Here is a 13,795-nt window from a genome sequence, read left to right as displayed (position 1 = left end):
TTGTCCATCAAACAGGAAGAGTTCGTTACATTAACAACCTAGTTCCTCTTGCTCAATATGAGCTGCAATGGATCTTTGAAAATGACGAAGCGATCTTTGATGTTGTTGCGAAACGTGTCGGGGTCGATGTGGGGTGCGAGGTTGACGTCAAAGTTCTGCACGAAGCGAGCAAGGAATAGGCGCATCTCCATGTAGCCCAATTGCTTGCCCTGCAACACGTGCACAATCGCAGTCACATCTGCTCGTCAGTTGGGCTATCAGGAATCTCCTCGAGCGCAAACGTCGACTCACGATGCACTGTGTTGGTCCCGCGCCAAAGGCAGTAAAGGCAGATGCAGTGAAGACGTCGCCCGTCTTGTCCTGCTCGATCCATCGCTCTGGGCGGTAAAGTTCGGGATCGGTAAAGTTGCGGGGGTCACGCTGCATGGTGTAAGTGGGCGTGGAGATGATGACACCTGGCGGGATGATCGAACCATCTGGTAGCTTGAGTCCAGCTGGGGAAGTGACGCGTTGCAGGCCGCTAGGTACGCTTGGATAGAGCCGGAGCGATTCGTCGATGCACGCTGTTAGATAGGACAGGCGACGTTGAGTCTCGTACGAGCCTACGTCCGAAGCGCTGATGTCGCGTTGAGGAAACGCAGTATCAAGCTCCTTTCTGAGCTTTTGCCAGCAGCGGCCCGAATCCGTCGTGATCAGGTTGAAGATGACCAAGCCCATGGCGTTTCCGGCAGTGTCGGAGCCAGCCCTAGCGAATGCCACGAGAAGGCGTCAAATCGAAGCGCAGATCCAAGAAGAAATGCGGGCAGACAAAACTTACCCAAGCAGCAAGAACGCCTCGGCAGTAAGCTCGTCCAAGTCGATCCTGTCCCCTTGAGCCTGCCTTTCACCAAGAATGTAGCTAAAAATGTCCTGCTCCACCAATGCCGGTCCATCCCTGATGCGCTGCCGCACAGTCTCACGACACCAAGATTCAATGGCTGCAGTGGGACTCGGCAAGTATGCGAGAATATCGCGGATATATCCGGCAACATTTCCCATTGGCATGAGCACGGCCAAAGACTCTTGGATCAGCTCGATCTCTTTGGCTGTATTGGCGGTGTCGAGCATGTGGAAGGATCGACCAACACCGAGCTCGGTGACAATGTCCATGGTGAGCCAATCAAGCCAATGGCCAATGTCTTGCGTCGTCTTGCCGTCAGCTTTGTCCAGGAGCGCATCGATCGCTTTCTCCACGTTGCGCTGGACATTCAACTCGTAGCCTTTGAGCGCGCTGCTCCTGAAGGCTCCGTCCCACTGTCTACGCCTCTCATTGTGCGCTTTCATCGTCTTGAGAGTGTGCAAACTGCGCGCTTCCTTGCGAGTGATGGCAAGACACTCGTACCAAGGTCCTTTTTGCAAGCCGGTTGCGTAGATTGCAGATATCGCACCCACGATGTTGATGCTCAGCTCTCGAGGGCCAATGCGGACCACATCTCCGTACTGCCTGTGCAGCTGCTGCATGTACACAGGTCTGCTGCCGGCCAAATCGAAGGACATGCTGCTCCACTTGCTCAAAGCGAGAGATGTTGGACCTGGGAACTGGCTGAGTCGGTGAAAGTAAACCCTGTAGACACCGATGATACCAAAGACGGTGAACAGGTACGTGGCTGCTATTCTGGATGTCAAGAATGCCGAAGCAAAGATGCCAAGGCCTTCTTGAACGTGGTAGATCAGGAAGGAGGCAACATTGCCGCCAACGAAGGCCAGCGTGATATACAAGGCATTTGGCTCGGAAATTTGAGCTGACAACCACGTCGCAATGGCTAGGGTGATTGGCAGCAATGTGGTCACTTGCCAGCTTTGCGCTTCCAGATCAGCAAGCAGCGTCATCCTGTCTTTTAGGAGGGCGTAACAAGCAGAGAAAGATGGATGATGGGAGACCATTCTCCTTTGATCCTGAGCACCTCATATAAGGGTTCGAGCGGGCCATGTAAATGACCCAAGTCTGCTCCCGCTGCGGACCTTAGCTGCTCGCGCTCGTCGCATTCTGCGTAGAGAAGCATGAAAGCACTATATGCCTTTGTGTTTCGCTGCATGACATGTCTCTAACCCCGCATAAGAGCCATCTCGTCAACACCAAAGAAAGGACAGGATTGCGAGAGAGCCGACGGGAACGGCTTCGGCTTCAGCAAGCACACCTCGCGCGCAGGTTGGGAGATTGGCTCTCGACTTTCGAAGAAAATTGGTGGTCTCGGTCGTCGAGGTCGGGCAAGTACGTGTCGAGGTTGGGACTGAATAAATACGTACACATCCTCATTTGGAGAGTGGTCCATCGTTGGGCACTCGATTAGTGATTGCAAGGCTTGATGGCAGTCCGAAACCTTATCTCTGGAGCACTGCTCATGTGCCACGATCCGCGAGCTGCAGCCGATCCGTCGACGCTAAAAATGCGCGAGATTTCTCCGACCCGCCGCCGGCGGCGGAGATCCTGCTGCTGCTGCGTGAACGCTAGCTGTTCATGCTGCTGAGCCAATCAGCTTCCGCCATGACTCGTCCTAAATGTACTAGAGACGTTGCAAGGTGGGGAGGAGCTAGCCATGAAGGACGTCGATCGATTGGAGCGTAGATGATGAGTGACAGGTGTGGCCGATGCTCTGGACCTATCCACAATGCGTCGCTCAGACAGATGCACAATTCATGCATGCGTGACGGTCGGTAGGGAATTGATGTACAAGGTCGGACTAGGGGGACGCCTGCAAGAGAGCCGCGGCCTACGAGCCTGCCATCGCAAATCGCTGTGTATTACATCGTTGGTTCTTGTTCCTTCCACCTTTAATTTCTTTCCTCCTCTCCGAGTAGCCAGGCAGCGCCTCTGCTGATGGAAAAGCCTTGCGAAGCAGAGACGTTGCGCACAGAATTTTTCTCGTCACGCTCAACATCCCCATTTGTTTCTGGTCGCGGACCGGGCGCACCGCCGCTGGGCAGGCCAGAGGCGAAACCACCAAAGAAAGATCTGGCAGCTCTAGCAGCTCTCTCTGCAGGATCCATGTAGCCCGACAGGTTGATTGAAGTACCGCTCGGGCTTGAGCTTCTTGCGCTAGGCGCATCGCCCAGACCGTCGAAAAGCTGAGCTGCTCGACTACCAAAGCCACCGCCACCTGATGCAGGTGGGCTAGCCAAAGAAGCGGCGCCTGGAACCGTGCGCCCAACAGCAGACGGCGCGGGCGCAGCACCTCCTCGAAGTCCATCGACCACACCAGCAAGTCTTGCGCTGTTGAACAGCCCACTGAAACCACCACTGGCGGCCTGGGCAGCTTGCGCAGCGCTAAAGATTGATCCAGCAGCGTAGCTTGCTCTGGCTCGCACATCGCTAGCTGAAAGACTAGTCATTCGACTTGCAACAGCCGCAGCGCCAAATCCCTGGTCTAGTCGTCTGGATGCGTCTTTACCGCCCGGCAATGTTGGATTTGCTTCCAAGAAGGCGAGATGCATGTCCTCTGCATTTCTGAACTGTCGCAGAAACCCAGACACCTTGTCTGGTGGACACAGTTCGATCACGTGCGCCATCAGTTCGAGCTTAGCAGACGTATCCTCAAAATCGGGATGCCGAGCGACTTGAAGACAGGCTTGCCACGCCTCTTCTTGAGCTTGTGGAAGTACTGCGGCAGCGCTATTCGGATCCCTCAATGACATGCTTGATGACTCTGTGCTGTCTGCATGAGCCGCAGCAGCTGCATTGGCGCGCTTTCGCAAAGCCGCCACCTGCTCTACTAATCGAGTGCAAGCGGCACGAGCCGCTCGAAAGTCTTCGGCAGCTACAGCGGCATTGCTGATCCAAGCGAGCGTCTGAGCATCAATGAGAGCCTTTGGCTTGGGCGAGGTTTGTGTAAGGTCGCTAGCTCCGCCCCAAGAGCTTCGAGAAGGTGTGCCGACGGCATTAAGTTTCCTGGCGAGTTCAATGATGATGTCGACTGTCTGGTAAGCGCCGTCATTGAGCGATAGCAAGCGACCAATGAGTTCTTGTCTGTTTGGTGACATGCGAATTTGAAGCGGCGTCACCTGTTCGTGCCTAGCATGCTCAAGTTGCGCGTCACGAGATCGGCTCAAATTGTAGGAGCACAGCTTTGACGTCCCTTCGATGAAGGCTCTTTCAGCAGATATGCGCGGAGTGGGTGTAACAGCAGAAAGTGCCTCGTAAGCAATCTTCATGTCGCCACGGTGAATATTCGTAGACTCCGTGTTGTCATAAAGTTCCCGCGACACGCGCAAGACAAGCTCTTCGGCTTCCTCGGACGATGGTGTCGCCGTTGCAGAGGTGTCTGCCAACAAGATCTTGAAAGTGGAGACATCTTCAAGACTCGCGCGCCAAACACACAATCAGCCTTGCAGCTCGCTTAATACACTGAAGCTGGTACGACTCACCGCCATTTCGAAGCACTTCCTCCAGGACCACCACAGTGGCCTGACGAGGTCCTAAAGCTTCTAGTAAACCCCCTTGCCCTGCCATCGCCTCTAGCTCCAGCCTCAAGGGGGCCCAGACGCGTGACTCTTTCTTGACATCTCCAGCTCTCAGAAGTCTGACCACCAGTCTCCGCTGCGCTGCTGCGTCGCCAGAAGCAGCCGCTAGGCTCGCGATGCTCAATCGGAGTCCTCGAGCAGCAAACGTCTTCGATGCTCGCACGTGGGATTTTACGAGAGGCAATAGCTCCAGAGAAGGGGTTGGCAGGGAGTTGTAGAGCTCTTCTGTCGTCATCGTTTCCGGAAGTCTCGGAGCCAGCAGAATCGCCAGACTCTCGCGTGCGCCTGCAGGAACGCCGGCAATTTTGCTAGAGAAATCATCCGGAGCTGCCGCATCGACGATAGCTGAAAATGCAGCTTTAGCAGAACCGTCTGTCCTTTCGGAGCCGTAAATGGATACGAGCGCAAGACGGGCTCTCGTTTCCTCGTCCAGGATCATCGCACCATCTGCAGCGCTCAGGGCACGCAATATGGACGCAATCAATCTAAGACAATCCATGCCGAAGCGTCCTGGCGCGTTCGATTGTGCTCTTAGCACGTCGAAGACCAGATCTTTGAGGGCGGTGGCAATGCCCGACGCGCCTGATGCCCGCGTCAAGAACACGACAAGGTCGTGCATGGCCGCGTCGGCTTCTGAGGGGCTGGTAGCCGATGCCAAGTATGCCAAAGCCGTCTGCCTGCTTCGCTCAGGGTCCTCGAAAGCAGCGCGAAGGTCGCATAAATTGAATTCTCGAGCATCGGTCGAAGGCGCGCTACGACTATTGAGCGCTGCAAGCATCGCAAGCTCTTCCTTCAGCTGCAGCAACTGATCCGCAGCAGTGCCCACAGCCGCTAGCGCTACGTCCAACAGATCTTGCGCTGAGCTCGCCTTATTCGCTTGTGCTTCCAAGAGCAGCACTTGCTCCTCATACCACTCGACCAGCTCTGTCCGACTGAGCGAGCGAGGCTCGTCCGGCCGCAGCGACTCATTCTTCGTGTCGACCACATCTTCAAGCACAGTGGAAGCCTGATAAGAGTCGAGCCAGATGCTTTGCTCCTCCTCCCCCCTCACATTGGGCAAAAGACCTAGACTATACAAGGATTTGACCGAGCCTTGGTGAAGCGCAGCGGCGAGGAAGAGGAGGGACAAGAGCTCATAGCGCTCGGTGATGATCGTCTGCAGCTCCACCCTCGGCAAGCTGCGCAGCAAGTCCAGCAGCTGTTGGGGCTTGTTGTCTTGCACCAAATCGATTGCAACCTGTAGAAAGGAGCGCTCGAGGTAGTATGGCATGTTGAACGGTTGCGCGTCAGACGAGGGGGTCTCCAATGCTGTGTCTCGACTGACTTCGTCGTCATCCCAGGGATCGTCCTCGTCTTCGTTCTTGGCGCTGAGCACGTTGGAAGAGGACGAGCCGTCTGCGACAGGAGCCAGCAGCAGGGCTCTTTGAGCATGTACAGCAATGCTTCTCAACTCCAAAAGCCGCGCCTCGGTCTCCCAGCCCGGATCAGAAGCGTCCCCTTGTCCGTATCTTCTTGCAAACGCATCTGCAGCCGATGCAGTTCTCGTCAAGATCCTGTCAGAAAGTGCGACATGATCTTGGAGCGTGAGGGAGGAGGATTGAAGAGCTTCTGCCAAGGCGCTGCAAGCCCATACATCATCCGTCACGCCATCGAGAGCTTGCAAGGCGAGGGACAGGGACGGCGCATCCGAGCCTTCAGCTGGTGCTATGTGACCAGCATACCTCAGCCACGTGCGTTTGAGTAGGCGCTGAGAGGGCTGAATGGATGAGGAAGCTGGACGCGTAGACAGCTCGGTGCTCTTACGCTTCTTCGTGCTGGCACTTCGCGTGGTGGATGACATCTCGGGGAGCCTTCGTTGGTGCAGCGCTTCATGAGCCGCTAGGTAGCGCAAGCACTATATTATCGTAGCTGCGAAGCCTCCCGATGTTCGCTCTGAGAGGGACAAGGTGATAGAACACAGCAGTATGGGGAGGCGAGTGGCGTTGTAGAAATGGATCCAATCTCAGTCGTAGTCTCAATGCTAGGTCACTTCATGACTGGATCGAGGCTCGAGGTCGAAGCGAGTGAATGGCGAGCCGTGCGCCCCGCCATGCAGCTCTTCTCCACGACGAGAGCGCGACCTTTCTCGTACGAGACGCGGCCGAGTGGCTTCAGCATGCACGTGCATCAGCGGTCGGGACATGCCTGCACAGTAGGCGCGGCGGCAAGCAGGCGGCGAATCGCCGCGAGCACCGCGCTGATATCCTGCTGCATTCACATTCACGATTTGCCACAGCGGCTGCGATCATCACGGTTCTCCAGCCCCGCACATGTTTTGATCACGAACGACATCCACCTCGCTCTGTGACTGGCTTCATCAAGCTCTAACAATCCCATCAGCTCGTCACTCTCGCGTCATGTCACTGGCAGCGCCTCACAAATGGGGCGCTGTGCGTGGCTTGGGCAGAGCAGCGCGAGATGGTGCGCCGCCCTGGCCCGGAGGCGCATCATCGCTACGCTCAGCTCGACGAGCCCCACCGCCATCATCGCGAGCATTCAGCTCCAGCAGCGGTGCTTCGTCATCTCAAGCTTCTCAACGCGGCGCAAGTCAACTTCTCAACAGGAGATTCTTGGGTATCCTCAGGCACGTAGTGCTGCCTGTGCTGAAGGGCGCCTACCTACCTTTCACTGGCGCCGCATCTTCCAGCGCTGCTGCACCCAACTGCGCACACCTCGCGCGCACACCGTTCAACCCCACTGTGCATGGTGGTGTGGGCGCGAGATTTTTTGGTGCTTCCGTACGCGCTCGCGTACGACCTTCGCCAACTGTCTCGGCGCTGAAACCCTCTTTGACGCACGGTCCAGGCCTTCAGACTGCGCGCAATTTCTCTAGCGGCGGTGGCGGTGGGCGCCTGTTTGGCGATGTCTTCACCAACGCCCCTCTGGCTTTCAGAGCCGCTGTCGACGAGTTGGACGATGACTTGTCTCTATTCGGGAAAGCAGCCAAAGGCAAGGGCAAGGCGCCCACGATCAGCGCTGCCACCGCCCGCCGTGGTGCTCGTCGTTCAAGCCCTGCAGCGCGCACCAAGCATGCGGCTCAAGCCTCGGCTCGGATCAGTGCCAAGTACGCTGCTCGACAGAGTGCAGCTGTCCAGGACGTGTCAGCCTGCTGCTCATGTGATGGTGACAGCAGCAGCAGCAGCAGCATCTGCATGGAAAAGGACAACATCGAGCAGACGTACAATCAGTACTTTGCTACCGCACCACGTGTCGCCGACAAGACCGATCAAACCTCTTGCGGCCCTTATTGTGACACGTGTACTATCTTGCGTCTACCTGCCGAGCCGGATCTCGACCTTTTTCAGCTCCTTCTCGGTCCGATGACGGATTTGGCGAGCGAAAAAGACTCAACGCATCCGCTCGATCGGCGCACTTTATCGGTCATGCAGAGCTACTCCGAAGCGGCAGCTCATCACCGCCTCCTCATTTCCAGCTTGCAGCGTCTGCTCAAGCGAGAAGGTCTGGACCCGGACTGGGTCATCTGCGCGGATGATGTTGCCGCGCACGGGCGAGCGTTCGATGTCAGCTTCGATGGATGGCGCGCGGAAGATGTGCGACGCATGCTCCTTGCCGAATTTGGGGTTCGAAGAGGTGGAGAATTGTCGCGCTTCTTGTTCGAGCAGAAGCATACTGCTGATCAGCCACCAGACAATGCGTCTCGTGCGGGCTTGGACGATCTTCATTCCCCACCCCGAAGCACGGAGGATTTTGACACGAACTCGCATCTCAGTCCGAACAGCGAGGCTATCTCACTCTCGCCATCACCTTCCGATGCGCACGATGTAGCTCAAGACGTCGCTGAATTTGGAGTGGCATCTCAAGTCAGCTTTCAAGATCATGCCGACGCGCACTCCGATCGGTGGGACATGCCGTCGCCGTCGATGACGACCGAGCACGCGATGGGCAATGGGCTGGGACTGGACTTGGTGATGCCTACTCTGAGTTTCGAGCGGGAGAACGGGCCTGCATCGTTCGCCGGCTCGATCTCGCTTTCTCGCTCATCTGCCAGCTCCGATCTGTCCACCGGTTGAATGCACTCGTCTCGCCTTCCGACATTTAGCGATGCGCGTCTTGGATCACTAGCGTACTCGCGCATGGATACCCAAGCCGCATTGTTAAGCCTCTTGCGGTCGCGTGTGTTCGATTTCACGCAGGCCATTCTTCCGGCTGGGCTTTGTAGCCAATGCTTTCATTGGAGATGCAATCATGTATAGGCCTCGTCCCCTCACAAATCATGCCCTTCTGCTTCTCGAGAAGCGCTCCCACGCTCTTTTGTTCCCTCCATGCTTTCTCTGGACGTCGACTTTGTTCTCTCTCTCTCTCTCAATCTTACGAGCCCTTATTGCTATGATTTCATACACGTTTCATGTATTGCGATTTGAACGAGTTCGCCCGAGTCGCTTTATGTCGGGTGATCAGTCCAATCGGACCAATGTATGCTCGTCGGGTCTAATCGAGTTGTAATCAGCCACGACATCGCAAACGCTCGCGACGGGCATGACGACGAGATGCATCCAATGGGGTGGATCGTGACGCTGCATGACGAAAGATGGAGGAGATTCAACGCAGTAGATCGAGCAGGCGCAATGGAGAATGCAGTGCAAATGGCTGCGTTGAACCGTCCAAGAAGCGCAGCGTACGAGGTTGTGAAGACAAAGTCGTCTTCGATAGTCTAGTGCGAGGTAGGAGCAACATCGTGCAAAACAACGGAACGGTGCAGCGAGCAACCAGACGAGGTATGAACCCGCTAATTTGGTTCGAGCGCGCCGGTCTGCCCGGAGGCCCGCGGTCGTGGGTGATCCATTCCATGTGCCAATGCGGAGCACTGTGAAAAGAAAAGAGTAAGGTCAAAGCTCCGCCTTCTTCTTTCTATCGACGTTGCCTTTTTTGTTCTCTTCCGACCTGGTGCGTTCCAGTTTTATCTTCAGATCAGCAAGCCTCTTCTCCACGTCATCGAGCAGACTAGCCAAAGTCTGCACGTCGTCCTTGGTCAAGCCCTGCTCGGTCTTCTGTGGGTCGGTAGGCAAAACTTTTTCTTGTCCGGTGTATCGCGGTTGCTGGACAGGAGAAAGATATTCTTGCAACACGCCCCTCACTGCGAGAGCAATGGCTTCGGCATTTGCCGTATCCGCCGCAAGCGAAGAAGAAGCCGAGTTGGATTTGCGGGATTTGACAAGCTTGTGTGGATCGGAAGGATCCCTCTTGCTCGCTCCACCACTCGCCGTCAATGCCCAGATGTTCGTCAAGAGCAAGACAAAGACGAGTGCTCCCAAGATGAGCATCGATGGGCTAAGATCGCCTACCATTTCGATAGCGCCCCCTGCCAGATCTGCAATTGTGCCGCCGATGGTCGACAAGATGCCCATGATGCCCCCAGCTTCGCTCGTGCTCGAAGCCTCGCTCGAAAGAGCCTTGGAGGACTCTTTGGAGGTGGGATCAACAGACGTCTCGCCAGCTGGAGTGGAAGCTACAGCCTCTCGCATCTCGTCTGCAGCTTCATCATCGCCTTCTTCTCTGAATTCTGAAGCGTGTTCTTTCAGGTACTTTCTGACCGCAACGTCCAAATCCTTGTAGTACTGCTTCTGGCCGTCGATGGACGCTTTGTCGATGATGCCTATGGGTCGCACGAGTGTCGAATGGCGCCGTCAGCTGAGCTCACTTCGCAACGATGCGCTTGACTGCTCTCACCTTTAATCATGCTCCTTCCAGACCATTCAACATTGCAAGTGACATAGACCTTGGTGGTATTGCCACCTGCCCACGTGAAGCAGGTTCGGGTCTTGACCGCGAAGCTTCCTCCTGAGGGGACATCAGGTGTCCTCGTAGTCGTCATGGTACTGACGTAGTCGTCCATGTCGACGTGCAAGTTTTCGTCCGTGATCACGCACTTTGTTTGTTTAGGACCAAAACCACCAGCCAAAGGTTTAATGTAAGACATTGACCTGGACAGCATGTTGTTGTTTGCGGTATCGGGCGACCAATCCGACATTTGCAAATCTGCATCGAGAAAGAGGTATTTTCAGCATTTCATACTCCTTGCGCAGCATCGTTCTGCACTTGACGACTCACCCATGAGCTTCTGATCCACAGTCCAGAAATCCTTCATGAAACCGCTGGTGAACAGCAGGTTGTATATCTTCTCCGGCACCGCCGGATAGGTCTGGTCGAGCGCGACGGTGGGCATATGCTTCTTTTCCTTTTCGCATGGGCAGCTCGTAGCTCTGTGGGGAGCTTTCTTGCCGCCTGCAGCGCCCAAAGCCACAGCAGGTGAAAGTGGCGCGCCGTTCACTCCCGACATACCATTTGCAGCAGAATCGGCGCCGGCGCCATTCGCAGCACCTTCCTTGTTGCTCTTCAGCTTCATTCGCAGCTTCTTGCGCTTGGATACCCGCTGGGCGCCTTGCTCCGTGGGCTTTGCCGCTGCTCCGTCTTTAGAAGCATCGCCTTCATTTTCTACCGACTCGTCATCCGATTGGACCTCGATGGTAGCTTGACCAGGGACCGAGGGATGGGAAAGCTTCCAAATATTGACGATGAGATCATACGTCGCATCTCGCGATAAGAAAGAAGCAAACGTATACTGTGTGGAGATAGAGAGGACCACGTCAACGGTTTCAAACAGTGCTTTCATTTAGCTCCCGCTTACCTTCGCATGCAATGTGGCCATCTGTATAGCGTTGGGTATCACAAATGCAGTCATGCGTTTCTCGATCGACACGATCTCGTGAAAGCCAATGACGATATTCGTCACCCATCCAAAGATGTTTGCGTTGAAGCAGACGTGATTCTCAGAAATGTAGAAGCGTCCTTGAACGAGGATCTCGCGCACGAGAGCGCAACCGTAGTCTGTGTGCGATCGCAAGGCGAGCACACGTGCGAAGCAGAAGGAGCGCAGTGAGCTTGGTATCAACATGCTGTCCCTAAGCCCCTCACACAGACCTGATCTGCCGATGCAACGTATCCCACTCACCTTCGATGAGATAGTCGTCCTCGGGCACGCTTGGGAAGAGAGCATGGAAATCCGCATTTCTCTTGGAGCTGGCTACCGCAAAGCCGGTGATCTGCTGTCCGACGCCTACATCGCCGGGCCAAGCATGATCGTCGTCCAATAGAGACACGCCCTCTCCAGTTCCCGCGGGGCTCAAGCCTCCCACGGCGCCAATGCCGCCGGGAGTCAGATGTGGTTCTCCCACAGCGCTGACAAGTCGCGGAGTGGGTGGCGCTAGACTGGCCGCTCCTGGCATCAGGCCGTGTGGAGCGTGCAGGCCTCCTGCAGCTACAGCAGCACTGAAATGAGCAGCCGCCCCAAGTCCAGAGGCTTCGCTCGCATCGCTCGCAAAGCTCAAGCTACTGCTCGTGCTTCTCTCTCTCAAAGCTCTTCTCCTACCCTCTATCGCTTCCTCCGACGGCGTTCCAAGCATTCCGGGATCAGGTCCGACCTCTGACATCTTGCCAGTCTGTGGATTTCGATACAAGCCTCCTTCACTCCCACCCACGTAATTGGCGTCCAGATTGCTGCCTGATCGAACCATTGCTTGTTGCCTAGCCATCGCACCTTGACTTCCACCTATGCCTGCCGCTCCGATCGCGCTTCCAGCCAGAGCACCAGCTATGCCTCCAGCGGGTCCTTTTTTGGCGCTCTTGGTGCTCTCGGCCGTGTCCCTCCTTGCAGGACCATCTGACAGTTTTCGCAACCTCGCAAGAGGACTAGGAGGCAGCAATTGAGAAGTGCTTGCCGATTCGTGCATGCCTGAAGATCTTGAAGGAGAATGGCTGTCGGTGCCGCGAGGTGCAGGAGGTGCGAGGGAAGAAGCTCTACCGCGATCTGCCATGGAAGGCGCCATCGTTCCAGTCGTCGCATAGCGGCCGTGACCACTTTGGGTCTTGTGAGGAGACGCAGTGGCGGTCGAGGCTGCGCTGGGCGAAACCGTCACCTCACCCATATCTGAAGCGTAGCTGTTGTTGCGACTGCCAAGCTTGGGTCTAGCTGGTGCTTTGCTCTGCTGCCCTGCACCAGCTGCAGCAGAAGCAGTGAGAGCATCACCGTTCCCGGCAGTGCTGGAGTGGACTGCAGGATTAGGTTGAACAGATCCATCCGCGTGCACAATCTCGCCCAATGTGAATGCAGCCAAATTCAAACTGCCTTCACCGGGTCGATCGCCAGGCGATGCAGGAGGTAGTTCGACTGGCCTCGCATTCAGCGTGTTGAGGTCGGCATTTCCGGTCGATGTGTCCACATTGGCCAGCCTGGCAGGAGCTGTGGGTGGCTGAGCTGAGAATGGATTGACATTGTTGAAGCGAGTATTGCTCGGAGCTGCGCTGGCATTGCCTGCACCGCCTCTTCTTAATGGTTCCTCATCGCCGGACGATTCGCCGCCTTGGAGGATATCGTGGGCTGCAGCATCAGCCATGGCTCTCCGCATCAGCTCGTGCCTGTCTGGAACGCCCGTGCTGGCACCCCTTCCGTGCCCATCATCGCTGATGCGTGTGCTACCTCTTCTCCCAACCTTGCCGGTCCCAGAGAACACGCCCGCGGCAGATCCGGGTCGGGGCATGTTGCTAGAAGATGCGGCTGTGGCTGTCCTGATCGAGAGATCGGGACTCGTATGGGACGTGGGAAGCCTGCTGGGAAAGGTTTGCGTGCCTTTGAGCGTCAAGTTGGAGTCGGCAGATGTGGTCGAGGGCGAGGGGATGGACGTGGACGATGAGGTTGGCGCTGCTGCTGTTGGCGTTGCAGACGCTCGACTATCGACACGCGAATTCGTTTCGAGAGGATGCGCGGCAGCACCGTGACTTGCAGTTGCAGACTGAAGCGATCCTCTTCTGCTCTGAGAAAGGTCAGATGACTGCGACTGCGACTGCGACTGCGATTGCGATTGCGATTGCGATTGCGATGAGCCTTGAGCCGTATCTTTGCGAGCGCCTCGGATGAGAGACGATATTGCTAAAGGCATCAGCGTCGAGATCACAGCACAGCTGTGAGTGTCGAAGAAGCAAAGGTCACCAGCGACGCGGGGAGAGGATCGAGATACTCTTTGACTTTACGTCTTGATCTGCAAATCAAAATGAATTCCAACCGTCGGAGTGCCAACGACGGTCGCGAGTCCGAGGGTTCGCTTTTGCTGTTGGCTCAGACCTGCTGGCTGGCTTGTTGGCTGGCTTAATTGTTGGCTGGCTGATCGGCTGGTCGGCTGTGGATGATGCTCGCGTGCATGCAGCTGCTGCTGCTAGCTGCTGCTCTATCTGTCTGCTGCTGATC

At 56.1% G+C, this 13,795-nt stretch overlaps 4 protein-coding genes across 4 annotated transcripts; 1 reads left to right on the top strand and 3 right to left on the bottom strand.

Annotated features, from left to right (window-relative positions):
• Positions 1 to 38: 38 nt before the first annotated feature.
• On the bottom strand, positions 39 to 1,869 carry IE81DRAFT_286107 (cytochrome P450; the record flags this gene model as incomplete). The annotated part of the gene is made up of 3 exons (XM_025511662.1): positions 39 to 209; positions 292 to 745; positions 818 to 1,869. The coding sequence occupies 3 exons, from the start codon at positions 1,867 to 1,869 to the stop codon at positions 39 to 41; spliced, it is 1,677 nt and encodes a 558-aa protein (XP_025372179.1).
• A 692-nt stretch (positions 1,870 to 2,561) lies between these two features.
• IE81DRAFT_225838 (hypothetical protein) lies at positions 2,562 to 6,532 on the bottom strand. The gene is made up of 2 exons (XM_025511085.1): positions 4,402 to 6,532; positions 2,562 to 4,328 (listed from the first exon to the last, which is right to left on the bottom strand). The coding sequence occupies exons 1-2, from the start codon at positions 6,335 to 6,337 to the stop codon at positions 2,812 to 2,814; spliced, it is 3,453 nt and encodes a 1,150-aa protein (XP_025372178.1). The 5' UTR covers positions 6,338 to 6,532; the 3' UTR covers positions 2,562 to 2,811.
• Positions 6,533 to 6,761: 229 nt separating this feature from the next.
• On the top strand, positions 6,762 to 8,991 carry IE81DRAFT_320613 (hypothetical protein). Its single transcript, XM_025513081.1, has one exon. It carries the CDS (start codon positions 6,894 to 6,896, stop codon positions 8,565 to 8,567), a length of 1,674 nt encoding a protein of 557 aa, XP_025372177.1. The 5' UTR covers positions 6,762 to 6,893; the 3' UTR covers positions 8,568 to 8,991.
• Positions 8,992 to 9,383: 392 nt separating this feature from the next.
• On the bottom strand, positions 9,384 to 13,490 carry IE81DRAFT_345078 (hypothetical protein; the record flags this gene model as incomplete). Its single annotated transcript, XM_025515877.1, has 5 exons — positions 9,384 to 10,150; positions 10,225 to 10,533; positions 10,606 to 11,116; positions 11,183 to 11,382; positions 11,507 to 13,490. 5 exons carry the CDS (start codon positions 13,488 to 13,490, stop codon positions 9,384 to 9,386), a joined length of 3,771 nt encoding a protein of 1,256 aa, XP_025372176.1.
• Positions 13,491 to 13,795: the final 305 nt, after the last annotated feature.

The sequence above is a fragment of the Ceraceosorus guamensis genome, assembly GCF_003144195.1.
Source record: "Ceraceosorus guamensis strain MCA 4658 unplaced genomic scaffold IE81scaffold_7, whole genome shotgun sequence".
NCBI classification, from domain to species: Eukaryota; Fungi; Basidiomycota; class Exobasidiomycetes; order Ceraceosorales; family Ceraceosoraceae; genus Ceraceosorus; species Ceraceosorus guamensis.
The sequence above is the reverse complement of the archived record's forward strand: the minus strand, read 5'-3'. Positions and strand labels throughout refer to the sequence as shown.